Here is a 21,850-nt window from a genome sequence, read left to right on the forward strand (position 1 = left end):
GTTTAAAGAAGCTTTAAGTTAAATAAAGGACAGATTGTCTGTTATTACTATAATTTACTTTGATATGTTTGCAACTTAAGGTGAAGGTGCCGTCAAGTTACAACCCATGCCTTTGCCGCAGGGAATGACACCGTCTTCAACAGAGATCATCGCCAGTCTTAACGAGCATCTTATACAAGTACTTCAGGTGACAAATAGAGCTTTGAATACTTTTATCAACAGCTTTCATGAACTTGCGTTCGTATTTTTTATTTATTTGTGCTTTTTTCATGAACCTGAGTTATTATTTATTTATTTATTTGTCTATTATGTTTGCTTCTTGGCAGTTTACATGCAATATAATCACAATGTTTCCTTAATTCATTTTATAAAGGAAGTCTCCCTGAAAGAGCAACTACTGGAGAAAATGGAGAAGGATCTTGAGATGTTCAAGAGGAAATTCTCGGTCATTCTTCACCAAAAGGTTGGTTAACTCCCCATCTGGTTTTCCCAGCCTGAATGGTCAGTCCATCAACCCTAACTCCCAAATGCTAAGGAAGGGTGACGGGGAAGGGAGGGCCGGGCTTGGTTGACTGACATCTCGAACAAAACTATTCTGGGAAGAATATTACGGGTCTGATAATCTTAGGAGAAGGTATTAGGCGTTTTGTACCTCGATGAAAAGGAAAAACAAGAAAGCAAACCATAGACTACGAACATTACCTCATTTTCGGCAAAATATCTTCGCAAGGGGGAAAAACATTAGTGATAAAAAAATCGATCTAGCGGGTGATGCGTAACTCGAGGAGTGAGGCGCACGAAAACTCACTCCCAGAGTTCCGCGCAAGTAAAATAAACAAATCAACAATGTGACTTTTTTATTTCATACAATCTGAGCTGTTTTTATACTTCACCTTTTTTCTGTTTTGTTTCATAGGGGCTTCTTTATGCTGATTTTATGAAAGAAAAAGAGAAATGGGAGGAGGAGAGGAAAGCGATCGAAGAAGATAAGGCCTCAACTGAACTTGCCAGAGAACACGATAAAATCAGGCTCATGGAATTCGAGGTACTGTTTCTGCTAAATTCTGCTATTCTTCCCTACGTAGAAGATAAAAAAAGTTCTTTTTATATTTATAGATATACAAAATGTAAGGATTTAACCCCAAATTCGACATGTCGCTGATTGCTTTGCATTTGTCATATTCAATGAACAAGGGAGCTTATAATCTATTGAATATTTTTTCCCGCGCGCGATTGGTCTAAACGCATGACGCGACCGAGCATCTCCTAGCTAAAACTGAGGGATATCCGAGGATACACCCCAAACGATAATCCCCAGTTTTCAATCGTTACGTCCGAAAACTCTGCGCCTAAAATTTAATTCAAGATGAGAAAGTGTTGTATTGTTGTTACTGAAGGAACATGTTTTTTTGTTCATTTAATCGAGCCAGGCAACATTGAAAAGAACACGGTTAGCTGTTCGTAAACATTTTTCCCGCGTGTTGATAATAACACATTGGCCTCTTTTTGGTGCGAGATTATGCTCATTTTTCCCGTGCGTTGATAATAACACAATGGCCTCCTTTTGGAGCGAGATTATGCTCGTTTATTGCCCATCTATTAGATTTTGCGCGATTCCATCGGCTCCTTTTCGTCACATGGTGCAAAATTACCGGGCAGTTATTACGCAGTAACCCGCGTTTGCGTCGATATTTGTCCAGCGAATATTTCCGTCGTAAATAAAGAAAGCCAGCGGAAAAAAGCCAGTTCAAAAGTTGCACTGTTTCATCGTTTTTAGTTTACATGTAAGAAAAACGAACTCGATTTGTAGAGTCCAGTGATAGTAACGTTCTTAAATCTGTTCTTAAATACTGCACCGGAAAGTACAAAAAAGTCAATAAAATAAGCTGTCAACTAGCCGATACGAAAATTAATGGGGGGGTTTTAAAACAAATGAACACCCTTCTGGCGGCTGGCATGTCGGCTGATATGTCCTTGGCTGAGAGATTGTCTTAAAATTTTCTCCTTTTTCTCTCGAAGCTTCGCTTCTCGGCCTTACATTCATTTTATTTTTGTCGGAAAATATCTTGGCCGCGGACATGATTATTAGCCGACATATCAGCCGCCAGAAGGGGTTTATTTTCTAAATATTTGTCCTTGGAATTGATCTGTTCCTCCAAGCTCAGAGTTTGCTCGAACTGTTCGCATCCCGTAAAAGATCATGTCCGGAGACAAATATCCATTCATATTTTCGCGCTTTATGGGGGCTGCTGCTTAGATATATAAAACAAAGAAAATCCGTGGGACGCGTAAGACGAAGTATGATGACTCCAGGCGTTTTGAGCCTCGCTACTCGATGGCGTTCGTAGCCAGATGGTTTTCACCACAACGTACAAATTAATATATTCAGAATTGCGCGCGCTACTTGAAGGTATCTGAAATCAAACCTGAGATTGCAGGTTTGACTGATGGGTAAAGCGGCTGGAAGCAGGCCCCTATCCACTGGGAATAGGGGCTTGGTAAGTCACCAGGAAACCGGGTCAGATTAGGTGATGTGGGTGCTGAGTCGAGTTCCTTGATTCGTTCAAATGACATTCTTGGTTGAAGACATACGTTTTTTTGCAGTTTTTGTTTTCATTTCTTTAATTTATTGTGTGAATTTATGGAGAAGTTCGATATTTTGGACTTTCCTTTCCGCAGAGATTACTCGATACCCTGGAAAAAGACGAGGACAAGCAGAAAAAGAGACTTGGAGAAATGACAAGAAAGGTTACAGTTTTGAGAGTGAACGAGAAGTCGCTCAGCAGGAGATACACGGCCATGCAAGAAGTGGAAGCTGCACTCAGGAAAGAAAACAAGAGATACAAAAATGATGTTGTTGCCATGGAGACAGCAATTACCGAGAGACTGGGCTACCTTCAAAGACACAAAGTACGAAATGCTCAGGGTTTTGTTCCTTTTTGTCTTCAACCTTCATCCTCCTCAATTTTTAACACTATATTTTGTTTCGTTTGTTATAGTAGAAGAATTTAGAGTGGCGTGGCATGTAGTCTTGCGCATGAAGTTTGAACAACGCATCTTTATTACTTTGAAACCTGACAATATTGACTTAGCATTTTCAATCACTTTCATACTTTGTTGAACTCACTTATATTTAAGGAAATGTCCACGTACAAGATTGGAGTATTACAGCAAGCTTTAGATGAGAGTGTTCTTGCAACAGAACTAGAAGCAGCGAACAAACAGTATAACGAACTTACGGCCAAGTATCGCGACGTTATACAAAGAGAAAACAGCCTCGTGGCACGATCAGCCATAGTCGACAATCTAGAGGTATGAAGTGCTTCTAGCAATTTATTAAGCGTTAAGCCTGCTTTTCTTGTCTAGCTGGTTCCTTTCGATCTTGTCATAGCTTTGATCTATCAGAGTAATGAAGTAATTGTCTCCGTGTGGTTATTACTAATGATGCGTGGTTAAATTTATCAGTTTCTCCTCTTAGTGTGGTTGGCTACTCCACAATAAGCTGCGTTTTAAAATTGATACATATACCTCTTGCTTGCGAAACTTCCGTTCTCGCTGAAAACAAAAGACCCATACTGTAGTGGACATTGTATGGCTTGATCTTGCCCATCAGACTTACTTGTTTTATGATGTAGAAAGCCTCCTGAATACTTTGTTTATATCACTGAAAGTTACTAATGATTTTTTTTCCTTCAGGCCGACTTGAAGGCTTTGGAAGAAAGAGAAGCTGATCTGAAGAGGGAGATGACCTCACTGAAGGAAAGAAACCACAGTTTAGAGCAGATGGTGAATGAACTGCTATCGAAAGGTGACAAAGATTTAGCGCTGTCGATTTGTAGCTCCTATCTTAACGAAATCGTAGGGGTGATAAAAACTCACTCTTTCCATAGTAAAAGAAAACAATAACCTCTTTCCTCAATTAGATACGAATTCCACTGATACCTACTGAAAATCATGTGTTTCATTGGCCTTCTGTTAGTCACTGCGGCGTTTAATGTTTCTCTTTGACTCCTATGGTAGGTGAAACAAATTTCACCTGAGAAAAATGAAACATTTTGCTTTTTCAGAGGGTGGAGAGGGTGGAGGAGACACCAGCATTGTGCGGCAGGAAGAGATAGACAGAATATCAAGAAAACTCGCCACGTTAGAAATGAAGGTATATCGTGATACATACAGGCTGTGTTTGGTAACCCAGACTGTACATCTATCCCTTTGTGTGGTGCACGATAACTGATGAAGCACCCAGAAAAGTGTAAATCACGATGTTGATATATGATTTAACTAAACCTTAACTTTACCAGGAACTGAATGAGAGAGAGCGTGCCGACCATGCCACGAGGAAATATGAACAAGTTCAGTCTCTTATCAAGCAACTAGAGGAAAGGAATGTAGAGTTGGAACAAAAATTCGCAGAGGTCAGTGTGTACTGAATTGTCTCATTCCTAGACATTTCATAACGCCATCTCGGAATTTAATATCTGATGACGACGAGTTCTCTCTTTTTTACAGATTAGCAAGTTGAATCTTGAATCTCAGAGAGTTGAGCGGCAGCTTAGGGACGAAATATCCAGTAATTATTCACTTTATGTCTTTCATAAAGGTTAACTTTAGACATGTAGACGTCTCTTTGATTGTAGAAGTCACACAGCTTGTGACCTGGTGACTCAGTTCGTAGTTACGCCCAACTGCTATCTAGGAGGTTCAAGGTCAACCCTCATCGAAGTCTGATGGCACCGCGGTTCCCAACATAGACAAAAGTACATTTGCGGGACTAATGACGCCATTACCCTTACATTCCCCGTCACTAGACAGCATTTTAAATTAAGTGGTTGTATTTTCGCTTAGACTCTGTCACACAGGATACTCATGTGGCTGTCACGCGTCGTGTCCAGTCTCTGGAGGAGTCCGAATCTAAGCTAAAGGTGGAAGTGTCACGATTGAAGGAGGTGGCGGAAGTGGCTTCGCATCAAACCGAAGCCATCAAAGCGCAGCAGGAGTCACAGGACAGAGAGCTGACATCTCTCAGGAAGCAACTTTACGACATGCAGATGGAGAGTGATGACAAGACCATTATAGGTATAAATATTTGATGTAAATTTAAAACTATTTTGGGAGTAACTAAAATATTAACTTTACGACTTAGTTAGTAACATGGAGAGTAACACGACATGTCTTCTTTGATCCATGAAAGCAATCAGCTGTACATTTTGAATGAGAATTGTTAATCTTTAACTACAGTATTAGCGGATAAGAAAGTAAAGCAGAGGATTTATTTGATCCTAAATTAAAAATACGTCTTAAAAAATTATTGTTTTGGACGTTCTATCAATATCAAAAGGATATGTTTGACGATCTTCAGGTAAACTGCACCACCATATCGTGGCCCTTCAGGTGAGTGAAGGTACAGCCGTGAGGAAACTGGAAGCTGCTATGCAGAAGCTGTCCAGACAGGAAGCTCATGTGTTACGGCTCGAGCGGAAAATCGATGAAAAAGACCAGGCTTTGTATCACGCTAAGACGGAGGCCAGGAACAAGGCAAAGTTCCTTAAGAGAACCATTCAAGATCTGCGGAGGCAGTACAGCGGAGCTCTGCCACTGATGAAACAGGTAATTAAGCACATTTACGTCAATATAACAACACGTTGACCTAACCCGGAACGGATAAAGATCTGTTTTCGCCCACCTGTTTTTCTCTGAAACCATTTGCGCTGTCTGGGCTTATTATTTTTTGACGCATGTAAAAAAAGGGATCTTGTCAGTTTGGAAAATAGACATTGAAAATATTGAAAATGATGATGGGAACTGGTGCTCCTCCCTTTAACCAAGATTAATGTTCAAAGTATTGAAAGAGGAGTTGAAACATATCTTACAGGTTGTCGTTTCTCGTCAGTTTAAATGTACAATTTGAACTGCTTAACCTCCATTCCAATTTGCTCTCTATTCAGGAAAAGTTTGCCGAGACTATGCGTTCATTACACGAAGACAAGCACAAGCTTGAAGGAGAGCTTAAGAAAGCTAGAACCGACAGAGAAGCAGCTGAAGACAAGCTTTCTGAGCTTCAGCTTCAACACGATGGGTTACAGGAACTGATGGCTACGTTAAAGGATGGCAAAGGGGCAGCTAAAGTCACTGAATGGCACGCAAAGATGGGCGAAATACGACTGCAGGACCTTAAACTGAACCGTGCTATTACCAGACTGCAGGAAGAGGTAATAGAAATGGAAGCTTTGTTTGCAATTTACGTTTGATGACATATGTTTGCACAGTTTTGTAGTGTAGAACAGTAAAGCATTTTTGAGTGTCAGCAAAGGAGTTAATTACGATGTTAGGTTTTCTAACCGGCAAACAGTGCTCGTTTTGGAAGTAGACTTTCAAATATAACGGAGACCTCTGAATGCTATTTCGTTGGGCGCTATTAGGTTTGACGGTCGGTCACTCACATACAAAAACTGTAGAGAACTGAGTTCTCCCTCAAATCAGTCTTCCTTAGTTCATTTCTAGATTACAATCAGGCGTTTTCTTGCTTTACTTCAGTTGAAACACCTGGAAAATATGACAAAAGTTCAGGAACGCACCATCTCGGATCTGGAAGATGAAAATGTCCAGCTTGCCAAAGAGCACGAGGAGAGGCAGTTGCTATGGGAACAGAGGGAGGTGGAGCTTGAGCGCACGATTGACAAGCTAGAAAAACAACAGGAACAAGTAGCAGACGCAGCTGCTAAGTTTGAGGAGGCTACTGGCTCGATACCAGACCCTGATCTTCCAGTAGCAAATCAGCTTGAATTGGCGATTAGAAATATAAAGGAGCACATAAGGATTATTGTAGGAACGAGAGAGGAAAGCAGAGCTCTTAAAAAGGTAACAATACTTAAAAAAAGGAACATGAAACCAGAAAATAAGGGATTATGGAGAGGAGAATGTGCAAAACTATGGAAAGCGTTAAGTAGATCAGCCGAATATGGTGGTTTTTTTAATTGCTTTTGGATACGTATATTCTGTTGGTATATAAAGCTGTCTATTGCATGTCTATTTGTATATTGTCGTCACACGTCAAATTGAAAAAAAAAACAATGCTTAATCGCAGAAATACGAAGAGCTGGATCAAGCTTTCAAGCAGTCAGAAGAAAGGCTCACCCAGAAAGATAAGGTAGTTTGATTAGTTAATTCAGGAATAAAATAACCTCATGAACTAACTGTTTACGACTGATTTCTTATTTAAGTATCAGCCCAAAGATTACCATTCAATTTTGTGTACACGAATTCATTCAGAGGAAGAAAACCGGTTAAGTATATTGAAAATATGAATTCGGTTTGAATAGAACAGTTTTAGAACTTTTCATCATTGATTTTTTTTATTTTGTTTGTTTTTTTTTTTTTAAGAGGAAACTAAATAGGGTACAATTACTGTAACTAATTACACTTCATCTTCATTTTATGTTTTTTAATGAAATAAATATTACGGCGCCAGGCTTCTTTTCTGTAATTGCTTTTAAATTGAAACTCAACTGCGAGGATCATTGCTTTTCTTGATTATAATGTGCAGGTCAAATAAATTTATTTCAGTAAAAATTATGATCAGATTCCTCCTCGGGAAAGAAAAATCCTTTAAAATGCATCCTGTTCTCAACTTGTGGCTTCGCAGCTCAGTGGTTAGTTTCGTCCAACTAGTATCCAGGAGGCACGTGTTCGAATCTCATCAAAGCCTGAATTTTTTCACGCTTCTTGTCTGCAATTAGTTAAATTTTTGCTCACCTGCGAGAATAATTTCTTTACTTTCTTTTCATTTTCTTGTAGCTGATAAACGAGCTGCGCCTCCGTCTCCCTCTGTCAGAGCGCGGGGAGATCACAGCAGAAGCCAAGAAAGCTGCTGGATTAGTAGAGGAGGACTATGAATCAAAACGAGCCCTGAAAGTGGCGCAGGCAACTGTCTCCAGTCTGCAAGTACGTTCTATTTATTGAAATTGTGTGTTGATTTAGTTGACTCAGTAAAATCAAAGTGAAGGTAATCACGACTTCCAATCAGATGATGAGGAGTTATGTCAGGGAGCCTATGAGAACTCAGACCTTTTAAATACCTGTAGTGCTCTGGAAAACACGAGTGACCAAGTCGCGGTTGGTGTAATTTCTAGATCAGATTGGATAAGAAAGTCGCGCACGTTTATCAACATAGCATAAACCGAATCTGCTGCTCACGTAGGCTTCTTATCGAGGCAAAATAACGCATGGTGCTGGTCTAAATATTTAGTTATTAGTTTGCCACACCAGTCCACGATAAAAATTAATAAGGACGCATGATAATTTAAGTAAGATATAACGATGTGTATGGCGAGGAAACCTAAGTGAGACCACGAGGCTCATACAACGTTTTGGTTCAAAGAGAATACTTTCTCAAATGTTAATTGTCACTGGTGCTATCGTGCACACTTGTGTTGAACTCTTAACAAATTCTCAAGGTGTTGCAATCCTAACAATTAAGGATCAACTAAATGATTAGAGTATCATTTCACAGCGGTTTACTTCATCTTCATATGTACTGCTCTTTCTTTTTAATATCACAGCAAATGCTGGCTCGTAAAGAAGAATCGTTGGCTAAATACCAGGAAATGTTAAAAGAAGCACGAGAGGTCAGCTGACAATAAATTACAAATGTGTGGTGATTGTTCATGACGAATAGTTATGATGAATTTTTGGTTAAAAAATTATTTTTTCGTTTATTACTCGGTGAATGATATCGCCATAGTCAGAGAAAGTCTTAGTGCATCCAGCACGGGTGTTACCCATGATCCTCCGAGCACTTGTGTTCTTGCTCTGCCACTGAGGCTGTGGGGCCTCACCCCACTTAACAGGCGCTCAGCGAGAACGCGAACAGTACGCGCGTGGCATCCACACATGCATCGGAGCCCATTGGTGGCCAGACTTTTAAGCTTGGTTTTTGCATAAAACATCTCACATCCACATAATCAAGAAATAAACGATCTTGTTTGATTGAGGAACTTTTGCTTGTTTGTTTGTTTAACGTACAGGAGGCCAAGACTCAAAACGAACAACACAAAGCAGAAATTCAGCTCCTACAAGACAGGTTACATCTGGAGACGGACGAGACGTTTAGAAGGAAGAAGACTTTCCACATGGTCAGTTTTTTACAGAGTTATTTGGATTATGGAAAGTTTGTCTTGATAGTAAACGCGAGGTTTAGTATCAAAGTTATTACATATTAGTGCATTGTGTTTAAAACTGGCTTTTCGACATCCCGAGTGGAATTCATCATTACAGTGGAGCGAAGAGTTCTTTGTCTATGGAATGTTGTGGTCAAATTAATAATTCTACCGTGGTGGTATTAGCTCTATATTGATTTGATTAGTTAGTTTCGATCCGTCAGTAAAGCCAATTAGTTCAGTTTGGTCACTTGGTATTGTCAATGACATGGATAAGTCGCTGTTAGAGCACTGGTTACTGTTTACATCAGTTCAGATGAGTCTGTTCTAAGTTACTCCTCCAGTTACTTCAACTTAGAGCTTTGATAGCTCAGTTTCCACTCTCAACAGTGTTTACACCACACATAGAGTGCTGGAACTACCCCTCGTCCTCAACTGACGAATTCACCATTCTTATACCTTTTCTTCTCATTTCTTCCTTTTTCTCCCAGGATTCCGTGAATGACGATGGTCCTCCAGTTCCTTCTCACAAACAGGTTTGTGTGGTTACCGTCTGCTAATGGTATTTATCTTCATCAAATTAAATAAAAGTCTAGCGGCCGATGGGAGTTGGAATCAACACCGAACCGATGATGTAAACTCTGACATTAGTCTGAGAATCTCAGATGTTTTTGCTTTCGACGAAACGGATGAGACGTGATTTTTACCAGTACTGAATATCTCCATACGTTACAAATTTATACTTATTACATCATTTATTTCCTTAATAGCTGGCACGTTTGTCAGAGCTGGAGGAAATGGTGACAGAACAGGACAATGCCTTGGCCGTGGCGGCAGAGAAGTACAAGAAATCACGAAATGAGATCAGCAAAATGAAAAAGGATCATGAAGAGGAAGTAAACAGTCTCAAACAGCAGATGGCCAGGTAAAACACTCACATACATGTCAATTCAAGTACATGTTCCTTCTCGAACATGTGTCTAAGTTTACGGTCAGTTATTTCATTTATTGTTCGAGTTATTTTCACTCATAACAGCTACACCTTCAGTCTCCTTATTTCGTACTTGGCACTCCTGAAGCCACCAAGATGGCCAGGCTCTAATTGCTTCTTTCATAAGATCCAACCCTTCCGATGAAAGGGACAAAATTCGTATTTTTCACTAAATATGCATGAACTGTCCCGGTTTTTTTTTTGTTTTTTTTTTACCAGGAAAAACGAGGATCATTCAAAAGAAATTACGAGACTTAACAACGAGAAACTAGAACGAGATGACAGAATAATGGAACAGAGTAAGGAGGTTAGTCTTGAAGCTACTTACCTAGCGAATCATTTGCCTAGGATTACTTCCTAACTCTTAAATCACCAGGCTTTTAAATACTGCTATCTTCATTTCCATAATCATTGCGCAGAAGCTTTACACATCGACATATCTATCCTAACAGTATGTAGGAAGTTTGTCACCATGGACTGAATTAAATGGCCTGGCCTACGACGAGTCTCCTGTAGCTCAGAGGTAGAGCAACCGAAGTAATAATCGGAAGGTCGAATGCTATTGGGAGCACTCGGATTTCTTTTTTCCGAGTATGTTCTTTGCACTATTTGTTGATTTTATCATTTTACGCGTAGATCGAGGTACTTAAGGATGAACTTGAGTTAGCAAAGGAAGCCTCCCAGCGTGCTCCTAGTAAAACCATGAAACATTTGGTGGAGAGACTTAGGAACCAGTTGGCATTGAAGGAAAAACAACAGAAGGTATTTATGCCGCCCTCTTGATGCCCAATTGAATTCCATATCCTTTGCTTTTTCTTCATTGTCATATACGTGTTCTTTCCGTCCTGTTCCAACTTTTCATTTTTTATCTTGGTACAACAAACAAATCTGGTTCCTGTATGTAAAGCTTTCACAGATACACAGGTGTATATGTACTTACCCAGAACTCATCACCGTGGCCGCAAATAAGTAACTATATCATCGCTGCGTAAGCACGCGACCTCCCCGCCTTTTCACTCAGTATACTTGATACTCTCTTATTTTACCGCTTGGTTCCCTGTTTAAATTATATTCACAACTACTGTTCGTTTACTTTTCCTTTCGTTCGAGTTTTCTGATACACCCTCTCTCGTAAGAACAATATATATATATAATATATTCTTTATGCTTCCGTGCACTGACATGTGATAATGATCTTATTTTAAGTCCTTGAGTCAAGCTCTCCTGCAGCTCAGAGCTGACATGGTTACGACTGCAGAGGAAAATGTTCAGGTGAAGTAATTCCCATTAAATGTCTTCTTTCCTGTTTAGCGTAGTTTATGTAGGCTCTCGGTTAGAAGAGACGAGCGAAATAGCGCGCAGTCGACGCTTGACTGAAACTACAGCGTCAGACTGTCCCGCCATTTTTTGCTTGCTCGCATTTTTCGCATGTCACCGCTGACTAAGAGGCTGGCACAGACTGAAAAGTAAATGACTGTGGAGCGTGGTAATTATCAAGACCATGTATTTTTCGCCAAGGACTCATAGCCCTTTTCACTTTAACAGCAATATAGTATGCAGTTTTGTTTTTTTTTTTTTTTACCATTTTAATTTTGTTTTCGTTTGGCTTAAGTCCGAAAAAAGGGGGTGTTTCATTGTTAAACATTTCAAATTAATGATGCTGATGTCGAAAATACAAAATTCCTCAAGTAAAACTTTAGCTGCCGTCTTGGTCGATATGTTTGTCAGTGCAAGTTATTTGCACAAACCACAGACTATTCCACGTCCTTTTACCGGATACATATTTCACTTTTTTCTTTCTTCAGGCTCATGCTAAAAAGGCTGAGCAACAGGCCAATGTACAACATATTGTGGAGAAAGAAACTGCTGGCCTTCAGGTATGCTGTACAGACTGAATTTCTTTTTTTTATAAAATATTATACGGTGCAATAATTTCATGGAAAAATACATCGATTAATCGTAAAATATTCCTATGATGATTTTAAGGCACGCCTCGAAGAGCTCCAAGAGAGAATGGAAAAACTCAAGAAAGAGCTAAGGAAACAAAAGGAGAAGGAATCGAACTTTTTAGGGGAAAAGGACAAACTAAAGCAGGTATAAACAGAATTTCGGCGTGTTTCTCTCCCTAAATAGCTCTTACAGTAAAAGGTCAATGTCGTCTTGTGTTACTTTTTGTTATTGTTGGCAATTAGTTATGTGGGGAGTATTTGCCTTGCTCATTGATTAACCAACCAACCGAATGACTGACTGGCTGACTTATTTTTTGGCTCTTGGTTAATGAGAACATGTAAAGGTCGCGTTTGGAACGTTAATAGACTAAACAATTTGAATGGATTTCCCCAAGCCACTGTCGACCTCACCGCTTTATGAGAGAACTTTCCCTGAAACGTTATCAGTGGGGAAATGAAAACAGTTCAATTGGTTAATCTATAACGCGCTTAAATTTGAATTTATGTGCAACTGAAAATTACTCGGCCGTAGCCTCTGAGGAATATGTCTGGTTTGTATGCAAATTAAGAGTCTGTTTTTGTAGTGTACAAATATTAATGTGTCCTAAATTTGGACATTTCTGTTTTGACCTTAAAATATTGCAGTTAGGTAAGTTAACGGAGTAATGGGGTCCTCGAGAACCGCACCGTTTGATAGATCATTTGTGCTGAAATGCGTTAGGCGCTTGTGGTAGGTTTTTTAGACAGCAAAATGTTTTTCAGGTTTCGCAAACAATGCTACAGTAGAATACCGCTAACTTGAACTCGGTTAACTCGAACTCCCCGGTAAATTGAACAAAATCCGATTTCCCTTGACCCATTTTTTCCGTCATTTACTATCAGCTTACTCGAACCCCCGCTAACTCAAACCGGGAATCGACTCTATAGAATTCGAGTTAGCGGGGTTCTACTGTCGTTTTAAACTTGTCACTATACTATCATAAACAACAGTTTTGATGTATTGGATATTGTATTTTTAAGTACATTCTGGATGCCTAATCTAATTGCCCTCATTTAGGAACTTTCAAAAAAGGACTCTGCGCTGTTAAAGCTTGGGCGTGAACTGAAGGAGTTAGAGACTGTGCAAGAACAGTTGGAGAAAAAAGAGGAAGAATTGAGAACTGAGAGGAACACGGTCAGTGGCGACGATAGCTCTTAAAATACTTTGGTAGTAAATTGTAGCACCTTTCGTCACTTTTTTTACCTTGTCAGCAGGAATATTGCATTTACAGATTTTCATGGGGAATCGCAAGAGTTGAAAGCTTAGGTTTTATTCTAAAGGTGCGTTTTTCCTTCCATAGCTTGCTCAGGAACGAGCTGAATGTGAAAAACTACGAGAGAGAGTGAAAAGCCTTCAAGAGAAAATAAAGCAGTTCAAACAGAAGAGCTCTGAGGACTCTGAAGGGGGAGCTGGTGACGATAAACCGATTGTTGAGGAAGTGATTAAGGAAGATAGGGTGAGAACGCAAGGATTGTTTGTTTGAAGCTTCCTCTAAGTTACACTCCAAATTAAAACTCCTCTCACTACTAGTAGACTATTAGCTACTTCGTCAATATGCCGCTACTAAACACTTTTTAATTTTTGTTTTCATTTTGAGATTGTTCTGTAGAGCTGGGATTAACTTGATAGTGTAAATTATAATACTGTTTCGGGAGTCTTTGATCAAGTTACCCCGATATATTGCATGTTGTTTGCTCAGTCTTATACGGTTTTGTTGCTTAGTGTAAAGCTTCACCCGTTTCGGTTACTGTTCGATCTCTACCATCTGGCAGATAGTGGAGATCTCAGGCTTGATTTAAAATGTCTTGCGTTTGACGTATAAGCAAAGAGCGTACTATCCATGGGTAGAACATCAATGCTAGGACCATTCTTGTTTACTCTTAATCGGCATGTGTTTCAGGCGGCAGTGGTCTCTGAAGGAGTTGCGCGATGGGAGGACAACAAGAAGTGGCAACAAAAAGTAGAAACACTTAAGGGAAAACTGGCGGAGAAAACACGAGAGCTGGAAAAAGCCGAAAAGACCATCGGTATGTTACGAGACGCAGTAAGCAGGGCTGAGAAGGACAAGGCAGGACTTCACAGTAGATTGAAAAAGTATGTCATGGTCCGTTGATATTTCATTTCTTCTAAACTGATATTGTACGCGCTCATTACTTATATTCATTGCAGTTCTGCCAAGTCTTCAACAGGTGGACAAGCTCTTGTCACGAACGAAGTTGTTCAGGATCTTAGACAGAATATTTTCAAGCTGGAAGAAGAGGTATCGTTCTTTTTTACATATTGTAATGACGATCAAATACACAGTTAAATGGTCCTACATGAATTAATTTCATATTTCCTGAAGTGTAAATACCATAAATGGGCAAAAGTCATAGTTGAGTATGATTTCATTTCTGTTGTAAAAGGACCTGGAATCTTGTCACTTTATTTACCCATTTGTACGTATCTATGAGCGTTCAGCTAAGTTGTGAAAGACGCAGGGCTAAAGCAAGGCATTGGTGAAATTTTACTTCTATTCATCATTCGCTAATAATCTCACTCACACATGCACTAACTCGTTCATTTTCTGTCTTTCATTCTTTCCTTCCTCTCTTCATTCATTCATTTAGTCATTCATTCAGTGATTAATTCGTTCATTTATTTACTCAGTTCTCTGTTTACCTACTTATTTATTTCACAGAATCAGGAATTGAGACGTCAGAAAGTTCTGGGTCATGACAAACAAATGGAAGCACTTGAGCTTCGAAACAAACAACTAGTGGAGTATATTGAAGATTTAGAGAGAGACCTTGCTGGCAGAATGGCTGAGCAGGTAATTATAATTATTAGATAAGATGTATCATGATAAACCTAACTTCCTATATTCTAACCCAACGATGGTGATTTCATGTTTCCATCTAAAATATCGTTACAATTAGGTAAACCGTAGAACTGAGCTAATTGTAGTAAGGCCTACAATAATAATTGTAGTTGTAGTTGTAGTCTAATTGTAGTTAAGGCCTACAATAACAAAAAATGCAGTTAAGGAAATGAATGCAGTTTTGTCGTTCTTCACTTAGTTGCTCTTCTCTTATGCCCCATTCACACCAAAGCTTAAACATGTTTAAAAGTTGTTTTGTTAAACACAGTTTAATTTTTTTTTTCTTCATAGAAACTATTTAACCGAATATTTTTGACTTGAATGTAGCACATTGGAAATGCAAGTTAGCAAGTACTTGAATCCAATGGAAAATCAAGTTTTTCAGTTCTCTGTTTATAATTTTCATTCAATGAAAACCAGTTTAACAAAACATGTTTTGCTGGTGTGAATGGGGTATTAGATATACCCATGGGTGGGTTGTAGACTCGTGGGCTGCACGATATCCATCACGCCTGCTTAACGTGGCGCTCGTTAGACCTCTTTCCTTTTAAGCTCTTAACAGCCAATTAACTTTATGCCTTTATTTTTCCTAACGACAGCGTACAGTGGATCATGCTGATGCTGATATGTATCGTGAAATGTATCAGAGAAATCAGTCTCTTCAAAAACAGCTCTTGGAGGCAAAAGAGGTTAGTTAAGGATTATGATATCACACACAACAGTTTTAAAAAGGCTTTAGGAGAAATGTAAAAATTGCTTTGATGATGCACTTCATTTTGATGTGACTGTAGGCGCAAGAATTTGTACTATCATTTTTTGTTAGTGTTGGTGTTTCATAGTTTCGTGTTAGGTGTTTATTTTCTCGTCTTCCATTAGTGTCCTTTGTCAGTTACCAGTTTTGTACTTGTTATATTTATTTGCATATCGTATATATATTGGTTGCGCGTAATTTATTTGGTTAGTTGTCTAGTTTGTGAAAATTACCGTTACATATCTAGCTCTGGGTTTCATGTTTTCGTCTTTGGGTTGGTCACATTCGTCTTGTAAGTATCCTTGTTTATCTCGCTTTGTCGTTTTCCAGTACTTTCACTCATACGATGTAAGTTATTTTATGCTCATTCGCGTGTTTGTAATTTTGTCATTTTCAGTTACCGTATTCAACAATGTGTCAAGTTTGTTCTAGTAAAGTTTGAAATACGTGTGATTAGCGTTTGCGGCTATAGTGACATATAATATGTACCCGGCCAGAACTCATAAACACAGTAACATTCCTTTGCAGGAAAATATGGAATTAAGATTCGAGTATGAACAAGCTCGAAAGGAAAACCCTCGACTAAAGGTATCTAAATAGATATTTCGCTGTATAAATGTATGCTAACAGAGCTGGAAATTACAGTCGATCTTTGGAAATTGCCCGACCAAATTTTGAATATATCCGGCCAATTGCACACTGTGATGGACACGATCTTCGAATATTTCATCAACACACTTTGACTTCTTCCCTTGAAGTTCTTGTTCATCCATCAAAGTTCTTCAAATAAATTGTTTGACCTATATTTAAAAAGTACTTAATGAAAGTGTCTTTCATTTCTTGTCCGATTTTAGACATTCAAATCGTATTTATCTACGATCTTTTTTTGTCAAGGCTCGTGTAGAAGATTTACAAGAGTATGTGGAAATTTTGAAAGCAGAACTTGAAGCAAGCAAAAAGAGGGAGAAAGCTCGCAAGGTAAAAAGTGTATTCTAACAAATCAAACGGCTACAGTAGAAGATAACAGCTTACTACTCCAGCAATGGTTACAGTGTACTTACCACTACTTTGATTTGACAGAAGAGTCTGGGCACTGGTATGGGTGGTCAGAGCGTAGAGGATCTGGAGAGAGTAATAGCAGCCATGAGACGAGTTGTGGAGAGACTTCAGGGAGAGAATGATCAGTTAAAGAAGACTGTTGGAGCAGGAGGCCCTCAGTATGGTGAAGTGTTAAAGGAAAATAAACGGCTCAAGGTAAACCACCTGTTTCAGTTTTAAGGTAGTTACAACGATAACAGGAAGGCAGTGAATGGTGCCAAAAAAAAAACCTTTTTTGTCACATTTTTTGTCTGTTATGATTGTTGTTGTTTGGTTTTTATTGTTTTTGGTGCTGCTCTGTAAGGTTCAAAGGGGTCATACATAGGATCGTCCTTGTTTATTTGATGACTAAAAAGGAAATGGAATGGAACAACTCTGTAAGCGGAGGTAGTTAGCTTTTTCTCCAACCAATATCGAAATTCTCAGGAGCCTTTCTTTTTGGTCACTGTATTCCCCTTTTGTTGTTTTGGCCTTCCCATTAAGGACCCACCTATTGGAGGAAGGTAAATCCACTTTGTCGTTGGTATTTCTCTCTTTTCCACTCCCCAATCTCAACTTCACGCATGGTGCATAGACGCTCGAGCACCTTCTCAAGAGTATGGATATGTTTACACCCCATTAATTGTCCACTTTTCTTGCTCTACATCTTTACTTAAATGCATTTTTCTGTCTGCTATACCAGCATGAGTTGGAGAAGGCAAAAGTTAGCGAGAAGACCCAGTCCTCCCGTGGAGGTAGTAGTGAGGGAAATACAGCTAGACTGGTGACTGAGAACGAGAAACTACTTAAAGATTTAAAAAAGGTACATTGAAACTTGGTCATTGAGTTTGCAGAACAGTTCTCGCGAATGTCTAGTCCTTTGTTTGATTTGCTGTCCTTTTCCTCACAGGAAATGGAGAAGGTAGAAAAGTTAAAAACAGCAAACGCTAATCTGGAACAGAGAAAAGAAGAGCTTGTGAAAGAATTAGAACAGGTAACAAAACTTTGGGCTTGATTTATTGCGCATAGAATCACCTTGTTGCTACACTCAGGACAATATCGATAAAAACTAGTTTCCTTTTCTCACAACACGTATCTCTGTTTTTCCTTACCATTTGCCATTGGTGTGATATGAAAATCTATTTTGGAATACGTTCTGTATCATTAGTTACATCAAAGACTTTCCGCCTCAAACATGGATGGACTTGATAGTAAAGAATGGAAATCAGTCGTTTTACCAAAGATATACGAAGAGAAGATGCAAAAACTAGAGGCAGAACTTGAGAAAAAGGTAAGCCTGTCCTCAAATGTGCCTAGAAGCTTCCTGAGGTATTGATACACAGCTATATTTTGAACATCTTTGTCCTAACATCCGATCAGTAATTCGCCAATCTACCTGCTACATTTTTCCTTTTAAATCAGTCGAGAGACGTTGTTTTTTTTATATCCAGTTATCCAAAAAACGCTCTCAATCCCAAGTTTGTCTATTCTCATCCCCTTTTCGGTGGATAATGGAGTGGCCCTATCTGTGAATGTTGGTTCCTCTGTGGGTATCATTTTGCCCTCCACCTCCCCACCCATCTCTTGCCTGAATAGCACTGATAAGGTAAGTGGAAAGAAAGGCAGAGAGGAAGGGAAATGACAAGGTTTTTCAGAACACCTGACCATGTTTATTTTCCTCAGACAAATCTGTTGAAAGATATCAAGACGTACTTGAAAGCAGCTGCAAACAGAGAAACTGAGTTAATGAAGAAACAGCAAGAACTTGAGGAAAAGGTTTGTTATTAATTTTGTGTCGATAGAACACTCATTAAAAGAGACTCGGATGTGTAGGTTGGTGCAGACCCCCAGTGGTTATCTTTTGGAACACCAAAATGACTAGAGGCAGATGTTACGAAAGCGGACAGTATGTATGTAGGGGTTTTGTAGGGGTTTTGTTAAAAGAACCTGAGCTAGTTTCACTAGTGTTCGCTCATTATGCCCGTTTCTCGATATAAATGTAGGTGCTATTTAAGTAATAGCCGTGATGCTATGTACCATAGTTTAAACAACTGATCCTGACTCTGCTAATTTTACCTGTGTTTGGTTTTCATTTTATTGGGAACATTAATTCCTTTTTTTTTTGTAGGTTACAATTTTGGAGCGGTTTCCCGCAAATATTAAAGGTGACAGTGATCTGGTCAAAGAACTTCAACAGACAAGGTAACGTTACGTTTTATCTTTCTGGAAACTTTGAAAAAAAATTGGAATGATTGCAGCTCAGACTACGCATTGGTGGAGTTTGTTTTGCAGAAATCGTACCTAGCATTTTGTAGACGGGTAACTAGCCTCTGTTACCATGCTATACCACGCGTGAAGCCGTAGGCTGCCTATTTATTGTTGTTCTTATCGTTTTCTCTCTCGTCGCCTTGGTCGTTATTGTCATTGTGACTGCTTGTTCTGAAAATTATCCTGTAAAAATTTAATTTTACTTGTTAGATCGTTTATTTAGTCGTTGTTGTCTAGGTTGCGGTTGGCATCTCTCGAGTCAGAGAAAGAAGAAATTTTACACGAGGTACGGCAACTCAGAAAGATGGGACAGGCAGGTGATCTACCACGTGACTTGGTAAGTTGTGTCTTCTTGGTAGTTTAAGAAACTTTACTATTACATTTTCCATGTAGAAGGATTTTCTCTCGGGTTGTCGATCGTTGGAAGCAACTTACCGAAAGTAACTATGACTTCAGTTATTGAAAGAACGTTTTAACTATGAATGATATAAATCCATGAGGGTGACTGACACCAGCACAGCCTGTTCGCTTTAAAAAGGACTTAGTTGCTCTGAGCGTTGATTTTGAAGGTCAGTAAGCAGTATAAAAGATGGGTACTTTACACGACCAGTGTACTGTTTCTTAAAACGTGGCATTCTTCTCTTGACGTTCTAGGATAATGAAGAAGTTCTAGAGAAATTACGAAACTACGACAGAATGATGGCCGAGGACGTGGAACTGAGGTAACTATGTGGGATTTTTCTTCAGCACATTTTCCTAAATGTCAAATTAAGGATATACAACTTAACAAATCTTTTTGCTACTGTAGCAGTTTTCGTATCAAATATATTAACAGTGATAACTTTCTGATTTTCTTTGTAGAACGAGATTGAAAACTGTAGAGTTGGAGCGCGATCGAACGTCGCATGAAGTCTCCAAGGTTTGTCTGAGGCTGTTAATTTGTATCTACTCAACCTACACGAGATAGATAGGACGAGGCATTTACCCTGTGCCATAGTATATTGAGTCTTGTCACTTTGAAAGGTTGGGTTCTCAAATGTCGGAGCTTTGAAAATCAGATTTGTGCCATCGTCGTTTAGGAAAAGTGGGGTGTGTCGAACCATTTATCGATTGGACTTTGAAGTTTTCAACTTCTAGCGCTATTTTAATTTCATGGCGAAAAGCTAGTGCGCGCCTATGCATTCTAAATTGAATAGAACCTCAAAATGCAGTTCTCCTTAACCGCCTAATTAGCACATTTCCGAATACACATTATTCTTGTTCCGAAATGGATTCTTTTTTCTCATTCTTTCATACCAAAGTTACATTCATTCACATCCAAAATGATCTCGTCTCGACGAATTGTTTTACCCCAGCCTTGCTTTGATAGAGAGGGTTCAAGGTAACTCGCAGGTGGAATATTCGAGACATCCATGATTATTTTCTTTGTTCCCAATTTCCCCAAAGTTGGAGTTTTAATTAAAGGTCTGGGTCATAGTTATTTGTAAGGCGCATCGGGAGAATCGTGTATTTTGATACAAATATGTATAAGTGGTTAACTATATCACTTTTTTCAGCTACGAAAAGAACTCGAGGCCTTTGATCCCGCTTTTTTCGAAGAGATCGAAGACTTGAAGTACAATTACCAAAAGGCTGTTGAAAGGAACGTGCTGTACGAGCGACAGTTAAGGCAGATGTCTCGACAGTTTGGAGTTGATGTGAACATTCCTACGGAGGATTAAACTTTTGTGAGCCAGATTCTCCACAGAAAGCAGCGAAAGTTCTACAGCCAAAAATACGTTGGCAAATTTCTTAGTGAACTTCGGTGTCCCAACAACACTTTCCTAACGAGGGAACTTGCCAAAGACGCGCCCATTTTGCAAAGGCCTTCAGCTGAGATTTTCGTAGGCATAGAGAAGGCTTGTGAAGAAAAGAATTGCTTTCCCAGAAAAGATTTTGAGAAAAGTGTGTTAAAAATGCCATCGAGACGCTGAATTTCTATAGACTTACTGATGTCGTGTCAGTCAAAGGAATTCATTGGAACAGACGTGTTCACGATTGAAACGTAAGCTGTGGAAACACCTCTTCTTAGCAGAATTAATATTGTTCACCAATTGTTTGAGGAATGAAATCGAAAAAAAGGGATATACGAACGTATTTTAAGCGGTTTAGAATATTTATAACTAATTTATTTTTAGAGATCATATTTTTATTGTATAAAAGTCTGGAATTGTGATAATTTTTTTTACAAGAATAGTAATTGAACATTTGTTGAGTTCTTAGTCCCCTTAGCTTTGTCTTTATTATTTCCTTTTCGTGTCTTGCCGTCTTTCACTTGAGTTCCCTGTTACCTTTCGTCTTCTTCGGACATCTCATGTCCCTTTGTTTTAATTGTGAATCATCATGTATTCACTTTCCCTTTCCTTCGTCCTAGACATCTCAGTTTTGTTTTATGTGGAGCGTTTTCCGTCATGTTCCCCACTACCTATCGGCTTCCTTTACTTGTCTCGAGTGAGAAGGAAGCGCAGATGGGATCGTTTGTTTCCAGGTTATTTGTTCCCTTCTTTTTTTGAGATTTTTTTCTGATCTATTGGCTTTCACGTTTTCTCTTGACCATTTTGTTACTCATTTCCCTACGTAATCACATTTTCGTTCTCCTTGAGAATAAAACTAAACGAACACTCACAATGTGTCGATATTATTTGATCAACATTATTTTCTGGCTGGATGTTCGATTCGTTTGTGACGAGTGAGGCCCAAGAAGGCCATGTAAAGAAGAC

At 39.1% G+C, this 21,850-nt stretch overlaps 1 protein-coding gene across 2 annotated transcripts in view; it reads left to right on the forward strand.

Annotated features, from left to right (window-relative positions):
- LOC113677229 (centrosomal protein of 290 kDa) overlaps nucleotides 1-21,752 on the forward strand; it is a 32,509-nt gene extending 10,757 nt beyond the window's left edge. For both annotated transcript variants that reach the window (XM_089196598.1, XM_089196597.1), the window contains 42 exons: nucleotides 81-187; nucleotides 374-463; nucleotides 917-1,045; nucleotides 2,680-2,910; nucleotides 3,139-3,312; nucleotides 3,697-3,808; nucleotides 4,068-4,156; nucleotides 4,302-4,415; nucleotides 4,510-4,570; nucleotides 4,846-5,076; nucleotides 5,360-5,607; nucleotides 5,946-6,209; nucleotides 6,535-6,858; nucleotides 7,085-7,147; nucleotides 7,795-7,941; nucleotides 8,559-8,624; nucleotides 9,024-9,131; nucleotides 9,647-9,691; nucleotides 9,926-10,080; nucleotides 10,366-10,453; nucleotides 10,783-10,908; nucleotides 11,353-11,418; nucleotides 11,952-12,023; nucleotides 12,133-12,240; nucleotides 13,153-13,269; nucleotides 13,436-13,591; nucleotides 14,036-14,229; nucleotides 14,305-14,395; nucleotides 14,816-14,947; nucleotides 15,595-15,684; nucleotides 16,275-16,334; nucleotides 16,641-16,724; nucleotides 16,827-17,000; nucleotides 17,527-17,646; nucleotides 17,734-17,817; nucleotides 17,992-18,114; nucleotides 18,507-18,599; nucleotides 18,952-19,025; nucleotides 19,329-19,428; nucleotides 19,746-19,813; nucleotides 19,953-20,010; nucleotides 20,648-21,752. In XM_089196598.1, the coding sequence (XP_089052724.1) occupies nucleotides 81-187; nucleotides 374-463; nucleotides 917-1,045; nucleotides 2,680-2,910; nucleotides 3,139-3,312; nucleotides 3,697-3,808; nucleotides 4,068-4,156; nucleotides 4,302-4,415; nucleotides 4,510-4,570; nucleotides 4,846-5,076; nucleotides 5,360-5,607; nucleotides 5,946-6,209; nucleotides 6,535-6,858; nucleotides 7,085-7,147; nucleotides 7,795-7,941; nucleotides 8,559-8,624; nucleotides 9,024-9,131; nucleotides 9,647-9,691; nucleotides 9,926-10,080; nucleotides 10,366-10,453; nucleotides 10,783-10,908; nucleotides 11,353-11,418; nucleotides 11,952-12,023; nucleotides 12,133-12,240; nucleotides 13,153-13,269; nucleotides 13,436-13,591; nucleotides 14,036-14,229; nucleotides 14,305-14,395; nucleotides 14,816-14,947; nucleotides 15,595-15,684; nucleotides 16,275-16,334; nucleotides 16,641-16,724; nucleotides 16,827-17,000; nucleotides 17,527-17,646; nucleotides 17,734-17,817; nucleotides 17,992-18,114; nucleotides 18,507-18,599; nucleotides 18,952-19,025; nucleotides 19,329-19,428; nucleotides 19,746-19,813; nucleotides 19,953-20,010; nucleotides 20,648-20,812 (5,201 nt within the window). In that variant the 3' untranslated portion in view covers nucleotides 20,813-21,752. The remainder of the gene's footprint in view (nucleotides 1-80; nucleotides 188-373; nucleotides 464-916; nucleotides 1,046-2,679; nucleotides 2,911-3,138; nucleotides 3,313-3,696; nucleotides 3,809-4,067; nucleotides 4,157-4,301; nucleotides 4,416-4,509; nucleotides 4,571-4,845; nucleotides 5,077-5,359; nucleotides 5,608-5,945; nucleotides 6,210-6,534; nucleotides 6,859-7,084; nucleotides 7,148-7,794; nucleotides 7,942-8,558; nucleotides 8,625-9,023; nucleotides 9,132-9,646; nucleotides 9,692-9,925; nucleotides 10,081-10,365; nucleotides 10,454-10,782; nucleotides 10,909-11,352; nucleotides 11,419-11,951; nucleotides 12,024-12,132; nucleotides 12,241-13,152; nucleotides 13,270-13,435; nucleotides 13,592-14,035; nucleotides 14,230-14,304; nucleotides 14,396-14,815; nucleotides 14,948-15,594; nucleotides 15,685-16,274; nucleotides 16,335-16,640; nucleotides 16,725-16,826; nucleotides 17,001-17,526; nucleotides 17,647-17,733; nucleotides 17,818-17,991; nucleotides 18,115-18,506; nucleotides 18,600-18,951; nucleotides 19,026-19,328; nucleotides 19,429-19,745; nucleotides 19,814-19,952; nucleotides 20,011-20,647) is intronic.
- Nucleotides 21,753-21,850: the final 98 nt, after the last annotated feature.

This window comes from Pocillopora damicornis, chromosome 2, assembly GCF_964200805.1.
Source record: "Pocillopora damicornis chromosome 2, jaPocDami1.2, whole genome shotgun sequence".
Taxonomy (NCBI): Eukaryota; Metazoa; Cnidaria; class Anthozoa; order Scleractinia; family Pocilloporidae; genus Pocillopora; species Pocillopora damicornis.